Source organism: Marmota flaviventris, chromosome 18 (assembly GCF_047511675.1).
Source record: "Marmota flaviventris isolate mMarFla1 chromosome 18, mMarFla1.hap1, whole genome shotgun sequence".
Classification (NCBI taxonomy): domain Eukaryota; kingdom Metazoa; phylum Chordata; class Mammalia; order Rodentia; family Sciuridae; genus Marmota; species Marmota flaviventris.
Window position 1 is genome coordinate 11377401 of NC_092515.1, and position 17283 is coordinate 11394683.

The 17283-nt window shown below is 54.9% G+C and overlaps 1 protein-coding gene across 5 annotated transcripts; it reads left to right on the forward strand.

Moving 5' to 3' along the window:
- The first annotated feature begins 63 nt into the window (after positions 1–63).
- Kcnn4 (potassium calcium-activated channel subfamily N member 4) lies at positions 64–14228 on the forward strand. Of its 5 annotated transcripts, none has more exons than XM_027945768.3 (9): positions 64–166; positions 5240–5335; positions 6641–7062; positions 8109–8244; positions 10293–10403; positions 10524–10642; positions 10962–11031; positions 13054–13221; positions 13658–14228. In XM_027945768.3, exons 1-8 carry the CDS (start codon positions 164–166, stop codon positions 13216–13218), a joined length of 1122 nt encoding a protein of 373 aa, XP_027801569.1. In that variant the 5' UTR covers positions 64–163; the 3' UTR covers positions 13219–13221; positions 13658–14228. The 5 variants fall into 5 exon arrangements, with proteins under 5 accessions (XP_027801569.1, XP_027801571.1, XP_027801568.1 ...); XM_027945770.2 differs by lacking the exon at positions 64–166 and adding an exon at positions 171–237; XM_027945766.3 differs by lacking the exon at positions 64–166 and adding an exon at positions 273–2307.
- The last annotated feature ends 3055 nt before the right edge of the window (positions 14229–17283 follow it).

Consider the following 17283-nt stretch of genomic DNA (forward strand, 5'->3'; position numbering starts at 1 on the left):
TCTCTGGGTGTGTCCTTGTGGGTTGCCTTGGTGTGGTGCCAGACGTCTGTCCGCGAGTGTTTGATTTCCCTGTGGCTGGCAGGTCCTGGGTCCTGCGTGGCACAGGACACGGGAGGCAGAAGGGTTATTTCTACACGCTCCTCGGAGAGCAGGAGTCCCGTGCATGGTGAGGTTGATGTGCGCTGCTGTGTGAGGTGTTTTGTGTGACCACGTCAGTGTGTCCCTGTGTCACCATGGGTAGGTTCTGATTTGTGTGCAGACACAGTGTGTGGACGTATGTGTTCCCTGCTGCACATCGATCTGGGAGTCACTATGGGTCACACTGCACCACATTTGACACTGCTGCTGTGTGTCAGTGTGTGTTGTGTCTCTTTGTGGAACTTGTGTGTGTGACACTGTGTATCACTCAGCGTTGCGATCCTGCATCTTACATCCGGGTGTATGCCCTGTTGGGGGCCTCTCCCTTCCCTGCCAGGGAACACTCAAGGTGTGCTGTGTTTGTGTGGTTGTGGATGAGCTTGTCTGGGGTCCTGGGTGGTCTTGTTGCCACCCTGGTGTGGGCTGCAATCAATGGGGGCACATCTGGTGTTTTATGTGACAGGTGGTTGTTTGTGAAAGGTTGTTTTTCTTGGGAAATGGGTCAGTATGTTGTGTCGCCATATGTTTACATACGACTGTTTATGCTTTGTGGTTGTGCAGCCACACATCTTGAAATACAGCGCGTGCGGGTGTCATATGTGACGCTCAGTTGTGGCTTGTGGGTCAGAGGGGATGGCGTGTGTTACATTTGGGGCATAATCCCTCCACCTCAGGGTAATCATCCCCGGTTGTGTTTGGTGTGGTCAAGATGAACCAGTCTGGCCAGGTGTGGTGGCACACGCCTGTAATCCCAGCAGTATGGGGGACTGAAGCAGAAGGATTGCAAGTTCGGGGCCAGCCTCAGCAACTTAGTGAGGCCCCAAGCAACTTAGTGAGACCCTTTCTTAAAATAAAAAATAACAAGGGCCGAGGATGGGGCTCAGTGGTTAAGTATCCCCAAGTTCAATCTCTGGTACCAAAAAAAGAAAGGATACATTGTGCTGCTTGGGTCCCCTTAGGTATGCCTGTGTCTGTCTCAGCAGGCATCCATTGATCTGGGTCTCTGACCATGCATTTGAACCACGCTGTACACTGGGGCACGTTGTGTGTCCGGGTGAATCAGTGTGTATTGTGAATCATCCTCATGAGCATGTGCGTTGGCATGGCCATGCACTGCGATGTGTGTCAGTGTGTGTTTCTCTATGAGTTGTGTGGCCGGGGGCTGCCATGGCCGTGTGCCTAGGTGTTGTGTGTTTGTGTGTACTGGGTGTCGCTACATGGGTGTGTGGCGTGCGGAACACCACGAGTGCCTTGTATGTGTTGGGTGTAGTGGCGTTTGGGTATCACTGTGTCAATACGTATTGTGTGTTTGTGTAGTGCTTGTTGTGTTTGTATGGCTACAGATAGGCATTGCCCTAGGTGTGATGTCTGGGTGTGACTGTGTCAGAGAATATTGTGGCAGTTTTGAATGTAATGCTTGTGCTTGTGTGGGGACAATATTTGGGTGGCCGTGTGGGCCAGGGACACTGCCTGCCTTGCTAAGTGCCGGCGTGTGTCACACCATGTGTGTGGTGTCTGGGTGTGGCTGCAGATTTCAGTTTGTGGGGAGTTGTGAGTCACTCTGAAGGTTGTGTCGCCGGCCCCAGTGTGTTAGGCTCCCTCTCCGGCCGGGGGTGTCCTGTGGTGTCTGGGTGTGGTGGGTGTAGGTGGTATCACAAGGTGCAGACCGTTCTGGTCACAGCCCCTGTGTGGCAGTGTGTGTCTCTCCCACGTGGATGGATGCCTCTTTCTAGCTCTGCCCCAAGACACACCCCAGCCCCTCCTTAGTCTGGAAAGGGGGGTTGGGGAGCCTCCCCCTACCCAGGGACCTCCCCTGCCCCTCCCCGCCCTGCCCAGCCGCCAACGTTACCACTCCCCAGAGGGCACAGGGCTCCGCGGTGCCTCGGAGCCAAAGCCCCAGTGCGAGCAGAGCCGGCCGCCCGCCTGGAAGCCAAAGTGGCTGCCATTTGCGTATTACGAGGTGGGGGACCCTGGGCAGGAAGCTGGCTGAGCCCCAAGACCTCAGGGGCCATGGGCGGGGAGCTGGTGTCTGGCCTGGGGGCCCTGCGGCGGCGAAAGCGCCTGCTGGAGCAGGAGAAGTGGCTGGCCGGCTGGGCGCTGGCGCTGGCGGGAATTGGCATCGGACTCATGGTGCTGCACGCGGAGATGCTGTGGTTTGGGGGGTGCCCGGTGAGTGCAGCCTTCGCGCCGGGGCATGGGAGGCTGGGCCTGGACCCCTGGCTCTGAGAGGGGAGGGCTGGGGTCGGACCCCTGGGCTGAGGGCGGGGGCTGGAGCTGGACCCTGGGTCGGAGGGAGGAGGCTGGGCGTGGACCCCTGGGTTGAGGGAGGAGGGGTGAGTTTCTGGATCTCTGGGTCTGAGGGAGGAGGAGACTTGGGGCCTTGGCTCCTGAGACCTTGGGGAGTTCAATGTGGGGGTCTCTCCCTGCAAGAGCTGGGGAGGGAACAGGGTCACAGTGTTTCAGTCTTTGAAAAAGTTGTAACCGGACCCCTGGAGGTGCAGGCCCCGTGGAGGTCAGAGGAAGGCTGACCCCATGGCCCCGGCCTCGGTGCAAGGAGGGTGGAGAGAAAGGCGAACTTCTCCCAGTAGGCGGCGGCTCCTTATCTAACGTTCGCCCGCTGCCGGGACTGCCAGGGGCAGAGCCCAGAACAGTGACCGGGGTGGGGGTGGGAAGTGGAAGCACCTCCCGTCCCCCATCACTGTCACTTAGAAGCCCAGCTTCCCCCAGATCTGCGTGCTCCTCACCTGGGAGGCAGTGAGAGGCAGGTTGGTGTAGCCTGAACTCCTTGGTCCCCGGGAGAGGGGGCTGAACCGAGGCTCCGGAGTCTGAGGGAGCAGGAGGCTTAGGTGCTCCCACACTTCTTTGGGGGAAAGGGCTGACTCTGAGGGGGGTAGGTGGGGCCAGAACAGGTCTCAGCAGGCTACGGGCACATTCCAGCCCTGGTCTGGGCAGTGATAGGGACAGATGGAGGACAAGGGTCTGAATCAGTGGCTTGAGAGGGAACGGAATTGCCCACAGGAAAGGAGAGGTTGAAGCCCTGTCTGGGCTCAGGGTTGTGGACCCGGCTGCTAAAGACAGGGACGTGAAGCTCAGTCTTAGATTTGGGGATGGGGGAGTGGGCAGCTCTGGAGGAACCGGCAGCCACACGGAGGTCAAGGCAGGCCAGCTTCCTCTGGCCAGGCGGCCAGGGAGAGGGCAGCGGCAGTGAGGAGGTGGGGCAGCCGAAGCCCATGCCAACAGGAAGCATGGCCGGGGCCTATGCGGCGCTCCCACACTTCAGGACCGCGCCCAGCAGGGGAGGTGGGGCAGGGGAGCCTGGCAGATGGGAAGGGGCAAGGGGGTCCTTCCTACCCCACTCTCTTCCTCCCTGTCCTCACCTCGCATTTCTTCCTTCCCTCCACCACCTGCCACTGCGTCCAGTCCGTGGGTGGGACCTTGGGAAAGCTGCTGCATCCCTGATCCACAGTTCTCACACAAGCAGCGGGCCCTCCTCCGCTTCCTTTCAATGACTGCCTTGATAACTTCCTTGTCCCCTCTGCACCTCCATCTCAGCTAATGAGCTCATTTTGCAAGGTCCCAGACACCTGCTGTCCTGGGGGAGGGGCTGCAGGAAGAAGCGCCAAAGCCTGGGAAGGACAGGGGAACAAGATAGGTGTCTTTGGGGCTGGGGTTGTGGCTCAGTGGTGGAGCGCTTGCCTCACATGTGTGGGGCACTGGGTTCGATCCTCAGCACCACATAAAAACAAGTAAATAAAATAAAGGTATGTGTCCAGCTACAACTAACAAAATATTTTTTAAAAATGATAGGTGTCTTGGCTTGGGAGGGGAGGAATGGAGAGAGAGACAGAGACAGAGATAAAGAGGCAGTAAGGGACAGAGAGGGACAGCCACCAACATAAATAGAGCTTGGGAATCACTGAGAAATCCATATGGAGTGGCAGAAAGTCCACCAGAAAGAGAGATCTCAAAACAACCATCCCCAGAGAAAGGGGAATTCAAAGGGGTAAGGGTCCAAGTAGAGACAGTTTCAGTGGGAGAGTAGAGAGGGCCACCAGAGAGGTGCACTGCAGTGTGGGGAGGGGGGTGCTGTTGAATGAGATGAGGTTGAGACACACTGAAGACAGACAGGGAACCAGGGAGCCCTGGAAGGGTGAAGGGGTGGGGGAGGGCTAGGGACAACAGCACCATTGTTCAGGGAGGGGATGGGGGGAGGCCCCCTGGGGCAGGAAACTGGCCCTCTTCCCCTGCTCAGAGGCGGAGTCCTGGCCTAGGTCCAACCAGGGGAGCTGGCAGCCTTAGGAGAAACAGGTGTAGGGCTGGGGGGGGGGGGGCCAGGTGGCCCCTTCCCCTGACAGTATACCCCAAACTAACCCTTCTTAGGGAATTCAGCAGTCCCCTCTAAATCTCCCCCTCTAGAATTCTAGATTCCTCCAAGGTATTGTCACACAAAGAGAGGAAAAAAGAGTTCTCGTGGTTTCTGGAGGCCCTGTGCTTCCGGCTAGATCTGCCCTGGGCTTGGAGCCAGGAGAGAGGGGAGGAGGAGGTGCAGGGGGCAGAACTGGGGGGCATTCTAAGACCTGGGGCTGGGGTCTCAAGGATTCAGTCTCATGGAAGATAGCAGGGAAGGGTGTCGTGTTCTTGGGGGTTGAATGGTGGTTTCTAGTCTCTTCTGGAATTGGGTGAGCATTGACATTGATTCTAGGGCAGGATCAGTTGGGTAGGAGTGAAGGGGAGGCCAGAGGTCTTTTTCTAGACGCTCTGAAGAAAAATATAACCCAGGCAGTATTTTTTACTGGAAGGGGACAGGAGAATAACAAAGTGCATGAGCTTCAAGGTCTCCCTTCAGGGGGTCTGAATCCAGGGAGAAGAACGAAGGAAGATGAACATGGCATCTGGGACAGGGCTGTCCATTTGGGAAGGAAGACAGCATCTCCCTGGGGACTACATAATGGTTCTGAGATGTCTCTGAACTGAAACACCAGGAATGACTGGTCTAGGGGATAGGAAATGGGGAATGGAAGGGATGGTTGTTTCCAAGGAAGGTACAGGGGACTGGTGGACTGGAGACCTGGACCTCACGTGTTTTCTATCCTTCCTACAGTGGGCCCTCTACCTATTCCTGGTCAAGTGCATGATCAGCATTTCCACCATCTTGCTCCTCTGCCTGATCGTGGCCTTCCATGCCAAAGAGATCCAGGTAGGGTCATTGCTACCCCTGAGCTTTGCAACCCTAAACCCCACGTGTCCTTGTGCCCTTTCAGCCCACACGTTCTACCTTCTCCTCCTGATCTGAAGCTCCTCCACCCTCTGATGTATTCACACCCTTGCCCACTAAGAAGGACAGTAGGACAGAACCTCCCAGGGCAGCCCTGGCCCTTCCCCCACCAGCAGCCCCTGGTCTCCCCCTTACACACTCCTGATGCAGAGAGTCCTACCCTTCCAGCCCTGCTGCCTGCCAGCTGCGCTCTGCCCCAGGCCACCTTACTCCAGGCCCAGCCTCCAGATCTGTCTTCCATCTTTGTTCCCACTAATTCCAGCTGCAAGTCACCTAAGGTCCTAGATAGTACCTGCCCCTGATTTCCCCATTTCTGGCTCAATATTTCCCCAGATGGAGGAACTCTTTGCACCCCCATGCCCCCACTTCCGGTCTCCCCAGACCCATCTTCCCAGGTCCTATGGCTCCATTTCCTCTCTCTTTATACCATGGCCTTAAATTGGTCATGCATGGAAATGCCCCTGTGCAGTGCCTGGCACATGAGAGGTACTTAGTAAAAGGGTACAGATTATCATTCTCATTAATTGCAGGTGTTAGAGGGGCTGGGAGCGTAGCTGAGTGATAGAGTGCTTGCATAGCATACCAAAGGCCCTGGTTCCATCTCAGGCATTGCAAAAAATGAATAAAAATAACAGCCATAGTTAAGTGGCTTTAGCTGCCACAGCAACAGCACTCTCAGCAATAGTTAAGTGTGCCACCGCCCACCTGAAGCATCTGGGCCTCCATTGCTGCATCTATAAAATGGAGGTACTATCCCTTTCACTGTGTCATAGCACTACTGAGGCACAACACATAAAGGGGAGAAGTGCCCCATAAATCTTGACTGTTGATTCCCCTGATGTTATTGCTAGAACAATTACTACATGTGTTCCCAGAACAGGATTAAAAGCCGCCTCAGGAATGTGCCTATAAACTCCAAAGAGGAAGAGGTTTCTGTTTTGTTCGATTCGAATCCTCAGCATATAGGACATGGCCGGGCACACAGCCTGCGTTCAGTCAATGTTCATGAAAGTTCTGGAAGGGGGCAGAAACTAAGGGTTGGTGGAGAAAGTGGAGAGAGGTCTTCGGATCCTGCCCAGCTCCCTCCCCAGCCCTGTCCAGCTCGACGCCCTACTGCTATCTCTCTCTCCAGGGCCCAGCAGACGCCCCACCTTATCTCGGGGTGCAGAGCGGGCGGGCCGCCGCCCGGCCTGCACCTGACCCCCTCCCTGTCGCCCTTCCCGGCAGTTGTTCATGACTGACAACGGGCTCCGGGACTGGCGCGTGGCGCTGACTCCGCGGCAGGCGGCGCAGATCGTGCTGGAGCTGGCGGTGTGCGGGCTGCACCCTGCACCCTTGCGGGGCCCGCCGTGCGCGACGGGGTCGGGCGAGAAGGGGACGCAGCCCTGGCCGGGCTTCCTGGGCGAGGGGGAGGCGCTGCTGTCACTAGCCATGCTGCTGCGCCTCTACCTGGTGCCCCGCGCGGTCCTCCTGCGCAGCGGCGTCCTGCTCAACGCGTCCTACCGCAGCATCGGTGCTCTCAACCAGGTCCGCTTCCGCCACTGGTTCGTGGCCAAGCTGTACATGAACACGCACCCGGGCCGCCTGCTGCTCGGCCTCACGCTTGGCCTCTGGCTCACCACAGCCTGGGTGCTCTCGGTGGCGGAGAGGTGAGGGTCCTGCGGCTTAGGGAGGGAGGCGGGTGGCTCAGAGTGGTGCAGGTGGACGCCAACGGTGGGGACAGGTCAGTTTCCATCCTTGCTCACGTCCCCATCCACACAGCAATCCAAGCCAGTGCTCCACAGATGACCTTCAGCGCCTGCCCTCCCCCCCCCCAGACCCCAGGCAGCCCACCCTTCTGGCTCCCCTTCTCCCATCTCGGACTTCGGGGCACCTGCTCAGCCTCCAAACCCAGGCTACCAGTTGCATCTGCCTTGGAGGAAGGGGACAGCTGTTCCAAATTAGCATAGAGGTCCTGTAGGAATTTGCTGTGAGCCTGGAAAGGAGGTGTTTGCAGCTACTCTGGAAAGTCCCTGCAGGGAATTGGGTTCTGGCTGCCACCTGGAAACTGTATAAAACTCAGGGTTTTTATTTTGTTCTGTCACACTGGGGATTGAACCTGGGGTGCTCTACCACTGAGCAACATCCCCAGCCCTTTATTATTATTATTATTATTATTTTTGAGAGAGGGTCTGGCTAAGTTTCCCAGGCTGGCCTTGAAATTGCAATCCTCCTACCTCAGCCTCCCAAGTCACTTAGATTACAGGCAAGTGCCACCACACCTGGTGATCTTCAGCAAGGGACAGATTTTTTAGAGTTCCACCTTTTGGGTTTTTATAAGGCCACTTGTAGGCCATGCAGCACCTTGGTGGAAGTTAGAAAAAGGTACTCCTTTCTCCTGGTGAGTGCAACCCTGTCAGGTCTGACTTCAGGCAGGGTTTCAGTCCCCTCTCAGTCCTTAGCCACACATTCTCTGCCAACCCCTTGACCACCTCGATGCAGGCTTTGGAACTGGCCAGACTCAAGTTCAAATCCCACAGCCCAGAGTGGCTAAGCATAGCAGAAAGGAGGCTCTCCAAAGCCTAGAACTTACTGCCCAGGTTCATCCTGGGACTAGGTGTGGATGGGGAGGGAGAGCACATGGCGGGTGGAGGGGAGCAAACATCTTGGTCATCTCTAGGGTGGGATTTCAGAACTAACCTATCCTTTCCCATAGGCAGGCTGTTAATGCCACTGGGCACCTCTCAGACACGTTGTGGCTGATTCCCATCACGTTCCTGACCATTGGCTATGGGGATGTGGTGCCAGGTACCATGTGGGGCAAGATTGTCTGTCTCTGCACTGGAGTTATGGTGAGTCCAAGTCCCTAGAAACCCTGCCCCCTCCAAACTGCTTATCCTTAGAGCCCCAGGAAACCATGGAGCCAACACGGATTCTCAGGGACACCTCATGAAAATTTTGTTCCCCACCCAGCCTTATCCCCTCTCAGGGACCCAGACACAAAACCATTTTCTTTGAGACCAAGGAATCCAGCCACTAAGTCCTTGCTCTCTCCAGAACCTAGGACCATAGACCATGATCCTAGGACCTGTTCCTGCCCCAGGGACCCCCGACCCCTGATTTCCCAGCCCATTTGCTTCTAGAACCTGGGGATCTGGTCTCTTAACCTCTGTCAAGGGCTTAGGGTCATCACCAGGATCATGCCTTTGGGACCGGGCTCCAAGGGTTCAAATCTCCACTTCTGCTTCTCAGCTGGGGATCTTAGCTGGGATCAAGCTGCAAAATCTCCAGGTCTCAATTTCCTCATCTGTAAAATGGGGATGCCGATGCTGGTGTACTCCTCATCAGGTGCTGAGACAATTACATGAGTTAAACCATGTAAAGGGCTTCAAACAGTGCCTAGCACACAGGAAGAGCTCAGTAAATGGGACTTTGGGAGAGCACCATTACTATAACTGGTCCCAGACACACAGCTGCCCCCGCCCCAGTTCCTGTGCTCTCAAGGATGAAACTGAGGCCCCCTCAGCCCCAGGCTCAAGCTTCCTGCTGAACCCAGCCATCCAGCTCCTTCACACCATAGCCCCATCCCACCCCAGGGCTCGGCCCCCAATGCCCTGGTCTTCATCTCCCCACAAGATCTGGCTCCCTCTGCCCTCCCACATCTGAGCCTCCAGTTCTGATGTCCTAGGGAGGACATGTTGAATGCCTAAGCCCTGGGTCCATAGGCACAGGGGATGAGGGGCAGGGAAATGTGAGCCCCCACCCCGCCCCAGTGGTGAGTCTTCAGGACAAGGAAAGAGGGGCAGAGACTTAGCCAGGAAAATGCTCCCAAAGGGCCAGGCCCCTTGGGACTGAATGGGACCACCTCCTTCACCTGACAGAAGGAGAAACTGAGACCCAGAGAGATAAGGCACGTGAGGCTCACAGCCCCCTCCTGGCCCAGGGTTCCACCGTGCAGTGGATGATGGCTTACTTTTACTGGGGACATACCTGTGCCAGTCTCTGCCCCATACATTTGCCAGGTGTCAACTCATGGAGTTCACAGTGACACTCCACAGAGGGCGTGCCCATTTTCAGATAAGAAATGGAAATCCTGAGAGATAAATGACTTGCTCAGAACTGGGCTTGGACCTAGGCAGTCCTGGGAGCCCGGGTTGGTGACTAGTGAACCGCTCTGAGTGATTGAGACTTGAGACACGGGACGGGGGAGCTTCCAAGGAGGGTTCATTCCAAGTCCAGGGAGAGAGGGCAGAGGCCACAGAGCAGCAAGGATTTGACAGGCCCCTGAAGGCCCAGGAAAGTGTTCAGCGGAGAGCACTCAGGCAGGTGAGGGAGAGCCCAGCCAGGGCTGAGGCCTGGACCGAAGAAGGCCCCCAGAGCCAGGCTGAGAAGTTCAGGGAAGTGGGAGCCCAGGTGGGGTTTAGAGTGAGGGGCGCAAGGTCATAATAGGGTGTCAGGACTCCCGCGGGTCAAGCAGGGTGAGTGGGGGGCTGGGCTGAAGATTGTCCTGGAGGGAAATTAGTTGGGAAGAGACCTCAGGAATGTGAGGGTCACTCCCAGGGACCTGATGGCCGACTAAGAATGAGTAGTGAGAAGGGGCCCCTTGGGAGTCCGTGGTCTGTCCCTCTCGACCAGCTCTTCTTCTTCCGATATGAAAGAGGCCATACTGGTGGGGTGTGACCGCTATGCAGAGCCTCTGGACTCAGACACGTGCACTTTCTGACCCTGTTTTGGGCGCTCTGGGCTGTGGGTCCTTTCAGAGCCTCTTTTCCGGTTGTCACCTGGGGATGGTTGTCCCTGCCCGCTGTGACTGCTGGGAGGTTTCAAGAGAGGGTTGGTGGCACAGGGCTGGCCCCAAGAGCCCCACAGCCTCACGCCACAGTGCCTGCTGTGCCCACAGGGGGTGTGCTGCACAGCCCTGCTGGTGGCCGTGGTGGCCCGGAAGCTAGAGTTTAACAAGGCCGAGAAGCACGTGCACAACTTCATGATGGACATCCATTATGCCAAAGAGGTAGGCTGGGCGCAGGCCACCCAGAGCAGGGCCCTTCCCTCCCTGTGCCAGCTCCCGGGAGTGCCCCCTTCGCAGAGCCCTCGGGTCTGTGTCCACTGACTCTGTGCCACCCGCTGCCAGATGAAGGAGTCAGCTGCCCGCCTGCTGCAGGAGGCCTGGATGTACTACAAACACACGCGCAGGAAGGACTCCAGGGCTGCCCGCAGGCATCAGCGCAAGCTGCTGGCCGCCATCCACACGTGAGGGCAGCTGTGTGTCCTGTCCCCTCTCTGCATGGCTGTGTGTGTGCATGCCCATGCGTGTCCAGGTCAGGACACCCACGTGTGGTCTCGCTCAGCAAATGTCGGGGATCTCGGTCTGGATGTGGCTGGATGCGTCTGTGGGCCTGGAGTCTCGGGCTGCTGCAGAGTGGGGGCTCCTCCGCACCTTCAGGCTCTCAGGCACACCTCTTCTTTGTGCTCTGTCCATGTTCGTCTCTGCTCCCCTCGTCCCACCCCTCAGCTAAGGCCAGCTGGGGACCAGGTTGTAGGAAAACCGACTCCCAGCTTCCCCCCACAGGTTCCGACAGGTGCGGCTGAAACACCGAAAGCTCCGAGAGCAAGTGAACTCCATGGTGGACATCTCCAAGGTACCAGGTCTGGAAGAAGGGGAGGCTGGGCCTCTGGCAGGGACATCTGGCTCTAAAATAGGGGATCTTAGCTGGGCCCGGTGGCCCACACACATCCCAGTGGCTTGGGAAGCTGAGGCAGGTGGACAAGTTCAAAGCCAGCCTCACCAACTCAGTGAGCCCCTGTCTCCAAATAAAATACAAAAAGGGCTGGGATGTGACTCAGTGGTTAAATGCCCCTGGGTTCAATCCCTGGTACCAAAATAATAATAATAATAATATAAAATAGTATTGCCAGGTGCAGTGGCACACGCCTATAAGCCCAGCAACTGGGGAGGCTGAGGCAGGAGGATCAAATGAATGAGGACCTAAGCAACTTAGTAAGATCGTCTCAAAATAAAAAATAAAAAGGCCTGGAGATGTGGTTCAGTAGTAAAGTGCCCCTGGGTTCAATCCCCAGTACCAAAAAAAAAAAAAAAAGGGAAGGTGGGGGGGGCCTTGGCAGGAGCCTGGTACACGTAGGTGATCAGTAAAGGCTTATGGTTGAAGGAATGAAGAAAGGAATAAAGCAGAACAAAGCTACTTATATTTATGTAAAATTCAGATCCTTTTCTGAACTTAAAAAATAAAATTGTGCCAGGCACAGTGGCATACGCCTGTAATCCTAGTGACCTGGGAGGCTGAGACAGAAGGATATCAAATTTGAGGCCAGCTCCAGCAACTTAGTGAGACCATTTCAAAACAAAAGTTTTAAAAAGGACTGGGGAGGTAGCTCAGTGGTAGAGTGTTTGCCTAGCATGTGTGAGGCACTAGGTTCCATCCCAAGTACCGGGGAAAAAAAAACAACCACCCCAATGTTTGATTTCAAATTATCTTTATTATCAAGTTACTTACATGTGGACGGATATAAAATTCTTTCCAACAATGACTCTTACACAATAAAACCAAAGCAAATTTACAAATCAAGAACAAACAGATGGCAAAATTCAACTTAGGAGCACTGACAAGAATACAGGTGACATTGTTTCAGTAAAACTCAATCCATTGTGAAGGGGATGCTCACTGTTGAAGGGGCCCCGTGCTGGGCCAGGCTGCCTGCCAGCCTAGGTGTGTGTCACCTGGCTCGCTCAAACCATTTGATTCCACCAGTGCTGAGGGACAGTGACGTCACTCGCCCTTGGTCTGGTTCGTGGCACCTTTTCTTAATGTGGTGGCCTTTGCTTTTTCTCATTAGGCCACGACAGTTCAAACAGTGGCTCTTGGCACCAATGCCATGGTAAACACAGTCACAGATTCAAGCCCCAAAACGGCATGGCCAGGCTGGGGTTGTGGCCCAGTGGTAGAGCGCTTGCTTGGCACACGTGGGGCACTGGGTTTGATCCGTAGCACCACATTAAAAGAAAAAAAAAATAAAGGTATTGTGTCCATCTACAATTAAAAATATTTTTTAAAAAACATCATGGCAGGTGTCAGTGAGGAGGTGATGGCCCAGGTCTGCCAGAACGGGCCGGTTGTCATTTCTGAAGATTATTGAATTCAAAACACAGCATTCAAGAATTCCCATAGGAAGTTCACACAGGGGCTGGGGATATGGCTCAGTTGGTAGAGTGCTTGCCTTGTATGCATAAGGCCCTGGGTTCGATTCCCAGCACCAAAAAATGAAAAAGAAAAAGAAAGCTCACAGAGCCTCGGGAATCACACTGTGAATCCCCAGTTTGGGAGTGCAGTAAATGGGCTGTCAGGATTTCGAAGCCAGGCCTATCAATTGCACAGGTATTTAATGAGCATCTATTATGTGCCAGGTCCTATTCTAGGTGCTCCGTGCCTCAGTTTCCTCAGCTATAAGATGGGAACAGGATTCCTGCTCCCTGTGGCTTTTAAGAGGTTCTGGGCTTTGGGTCTTTAAGAAAGGGCAACAATTATAACTGAGGATAATCTTCAAGGGTCAGTAAGGACTCGTCAGTGCTGGAGTGGGGAGGAGTCCACCCCAGCCCCTGACAGCCCCTGACAGCCCCTGACGCCTGACCCTCTCTTCTCACCCAGATGCACATGATCCTGTGTGACCTGCAGCTGGGCCTGAGCAGCTCGCACCGGGCCCTGGAGAAGCGGATCGATGCCTTGGCAGGGAAACTGGACGCCCTGACCGAGCTGCTGGGCACTGCCCTGGGGCCACAGCAGCTCCCAGAAGCCAGTCAGGAGGCCACGTAGCTGGTGAGGGGGCTGGGACTTGGACAGGAAGAAAGGTCGGAGGAAGGGGACCTGTGGCCAGTGTCAATGTGGCCACACTTTCTCTTGGGCTCTGGCTCTGCCAGGAGGAAAGGACTCTGAGTTCAGGGCTGGACTGGGAGAAAAGGAGGGAGCCCCTCCTTCTCCCCTGGTCTCCTTCCTGCCCCTCAGTGACCCCCTCCTTCTTTGCTTGGTCTCTCTCTCTCTCTCTGCCTGTTCCTGGTCACTCAAGCTCTGTGCAGCCTGCGCTTGTGTCCAAATGCCCCCGGCACCTGGTCTCCTGGTGCCAGCCCGCCCACCCTCTTCCTCCCGCCTCGCCCACTGCTTCTGTCGGCTTCCATCTTGGTAAGTGCCACTCTCACTGTCCTTCTCCTCTCTGGACTGCCTGTCCACCCATCTCTCCCTCTTTCTCTCCCCTCAGGATCCATGGAGGACAATCAGGCTCCTTTCCCAAGATGGAGGTCAAGGGCATCCTCCCTGCCACTCCTGACCTAGCCCTGTGAAGAAAATACCTCAAGGTGTGAGGACTAATGGGGGCCGCCTTGGGTGGGTTGACTTTCCGATGGCAGGAGCCCTCAGGGGATGCGGCTGAAGGGGAAGCCTTGGACCTCCAGAGACCCCAGATGGGAACATGGCCAGCACTACCCCACACGCCCTCATCAGGACCACTCTCACTGTGCTGCTATAGAGGACCTCTGGCTTTCGGTTAGAAGTGGAGGTACCTGCGCCTCCCCACCCACTCCAGCTCTCCAGGGAGAAGGGCAGGAAGGGCCCAGAGTCCAGGATGCTAGGAGGCTTCAGTTACCGCTGGCCGGAAGAGCTGAAGGAACCGGGTCTGAGAGGCAGGGGGCGGCGCCCCCTGGCGGACAGCAAAGAGGACACTATTTTTTCCAGAGCTGCAGAGAATACCTGGTGGGGAGGAATGGCAAGGGGCACACAACTCACCGATCTCTGCTCTTATACTTTGTAATAAATGTTAAACAAAGCCAGAAGTTGCTGTTTCTTTATAAATGCTCCAAACTGGTAGATCCTCCCGTGGAAGGCCCTTGCCCTGTCTGAACCTCAGTTTCCCCACCTATAAAAAAAGGCCTCCTGAGTGCCCTATCAGCTCTATAAGTTGGGTGCTCCTCAGCAACCCCATCCAGATCTGAGGCTAGGAGAGAGCCTTGACTTGAATTCAGACAGATGGAGGGGGGGGGGGTTCCACATCCTGGTTCTGCCATATACTTGCAGTGTGACCTAGGGAAAGTGGCTTTACCTCTCTGAACATTTACTTTGCCCATAAAATAGCACTACCTCCCCACATAGCTGCTGTGAAGATCAAAACAGGAAGTGGCACAGACGGTTGGGCATTTAGTAAGAACCAAATACATGAGAGAGAATCGTTGTTATTACTATTACTGATTTTCACACCCAGTGTGTGGTTGCTCTTCTTGCTTTTCTGCCGAGCCCCCTTCTATCCGTGTCTCACTAGAACCTAGAGGATGACTCATTCACTTACCAGGAGGCTAGCAGGAGCCCAAACCGCCCGCATACTGGTTTCACTTCTGGTCAGGAGGCGTCTGTCGGGGCTCAGACAGGAAAAGGAAGGGGGCTGCCACAGAGCCCTGTCAGGTGCCCAGTTTTGTGTTCCCTGCACAATCACCATTAACCACTCCCCGCCCCACCCTACCCCATCGGACAGATATAGAAACTGAGTTTCAGGAGTGGCCAGGCCTGGTCCCAGGTCCCAGCTAGGAAGCCAGGCATCCCGGTTGCAGAGGCCAGATTCACACCCAGCCTGTCCCTGCTGTGCCTTCCCTCCCTGCCCGGCCCTGCCCGGGGTGAGTCAGAGGCCAAGTAGCCTTGGGGCCTCGAACCCAGGTCTGACTTCCTAAGCAGCTCCACTCCTGCTGGAGACACTGATTCACCCCTGCTTCCCCCATTCAAGGGGAAACTCGGCTGCAAGTCATCCTCCTCTGCTGAGCTTGCAAGTCACCCTCCTCTGCTGAGCTATCTTTGGATTTCCCTAAAAGTTCCCGGGCAGCCTCGCCCCTTGGCCCTGAGAGCTAAATTGAGGCCTCTACCACATGCTGTCTTCCTCTGGATCCCAGCCTGGCTGGGGAGTAAAGGGGGGCTCCAGGAAGAAACCAGATACCCGCCCCAGCAAGAGGCCCGGCTAGCCGTGTAGCCAAGTCCCGGGCCAAACTTGTTCCTCCACGAGCACCTGTGCTCCACTCCCTTTCAGCTGGACTCCTTCCTAGGCCTCTTTCAGGCTCAGCTTAGATGTCCCCTCTTCCATGAAGCCCCTCAATGAACCTGTCCCTGGCCCACTAATAACTATTGGGCCACCATCATGCTAAACCCTTAACGATCTTACAAAAGGAGGCAAGGTGGGCACTTTGGTCCCATTTTATGGATGAGAAAACTGAGCTACAGAGATTAAAAAACCTGCCCTAAGTCATAGCAGAGAGGTGGAGGGAGAGTAGGATGAGACTCAGGCAGCCTTGCTCCGGAGCCCCGCCGCTTAGCCAGCTAGCCCAGGCAGGCTCGGGGACAGCTGTATTTTCATTTTTGTCAACTACCATGTTGTCAAGGCCAAGGGCCTGGCATAAATGTCACAGAATGAACCCTCTGACTACCTGGGGCCCCAAAGTCCCTCACCTTCACAGTAATCACCCTTCTGTTGGTTTTAGCTGAAACTGGGTCAAAACCGGTCAAAAGGGGCCTTCAGCCAACCACCCAATTATGAAGGTTGAACCCTTACCTCTGAGTCACATCCCCAGCCCTTTTTATTGATTAATTTTTTTTTAATTTTGAGACAGGGTCTTGCTAAGTTACTGAGACTGGTCTCAAATTTACAGTCCTCCTGTCTCAGCCTCCCATCACCAGGATTGCAGGTGTGCACCATGGTACCTGGCTAAAAGGAGCTTTTGAATAAGGAAGGAAGAGGGTACAGAAGAGACACCATGTTCTAGATTTCCTTGGGTCTGCCTGGCCTACTTACCCTCCCCCATCCCAGCGGTGCTCAGATCCTCATGACCCCCTTTTAGAAGTCTTTCCACCCCCTGTCACCAAATCAATACTTCTTACTGTGCCAGGAGTTGGGGTGCAGACACAAATCAGAGGGCTGTTCCTCCTTCTAGGGGCTCAATCTCTGGCAATTTTGGTGACTTCTCTCTCTTATTTCTGTTCTGCTTCTACTCCCATAAAGACTGGGTGGAGAAGAAAAGGCCCAGAGATAGGTGAGAGCTTGCCCAAGATTATAGAGAGTATGATATGTCAAGATCATTGTACTGTCATGTGTAACTAATAAAAAAAGAGAAAAAAAGATTATAGAGAGACCAGCCCCCTGGCCTCACCCTTTAGGCATCTCCCATAGTGGCCCTGGGGACCTTTATAACACTCAGAACTGACCAGGGCTTTGCCATGCTCAAAATCTTTCACAGCCCCCACTGCCCTCCTATTAAAGTCTAGCTCCAAGGCCAAGCAAGCTGTTTTTTTTTCTTTTATTGAGATATAATGTACACAAAGTATACACATTTTAAGTGTAGTTTCAATTAATTTTTACAAATACATTCACCTGAGCCGTCACCACTCAGATCAGGCTAGAAGTTCCTAGCCACTTAAAACTCTTCTGTAGCTGGGTGTGGTGGCGCATGCCTGTAATCCCAGTGGCTCAGGAGGCTGAGACAGGAAGATCATGAGTTCAAAGCCAGCCTCAGCAACTCAGTAAGACCTTGTCTCTAAATAAAATACAAAATAGGGCTGGGGATGTGGCTCAGTGGTTGAGTGCCCCTGAGTTCAAACCCCAGTACCAAAAACAAAACAAAAAAACCCCTCTGTGTCCCTCCTAGTCAATATCCTCCTCCATTCCCAGTGACCACCATCGTGACCTCTATGGTGATTCCTTTTGCCGGACTTTGAGCCTTGGAAGGAACCCGGAGGCCTGCCCTGCTGTGTACTTGCTCAATGGCTGGAAGACCCTGCACATCTTCTCCATAGCAGAGCAGAGTTCCTTTGGGTCAGCAAAACCTGAGCCTCACCTGGGGACTCTTCAGGGTTTGA

Coding starts and splice junctions, on each gene's coding strand:
- Kcnn4 (XM_027945766.3), top strand. CDS start 2,149: ATGGGCGGGGAGCTGGTGTCTGGCCTGGGGGCCCTGCGGCGGCGAAAG. Junction 2,308..5,239: donor TGTGGTTTGGGGGGTGCCCG/GTGAGTGCAGCC, acceptor TCCTTCCTACAG/TGGGCCCTCTACCTATTCCT. Junction 7,063..8,108: donor GTGCTCTCGGTGGCGGAGAG/GTGAGGGTCCTG, acceptor CCTTTCCCATAG/GCAGGCTGTTAATGCCACTG.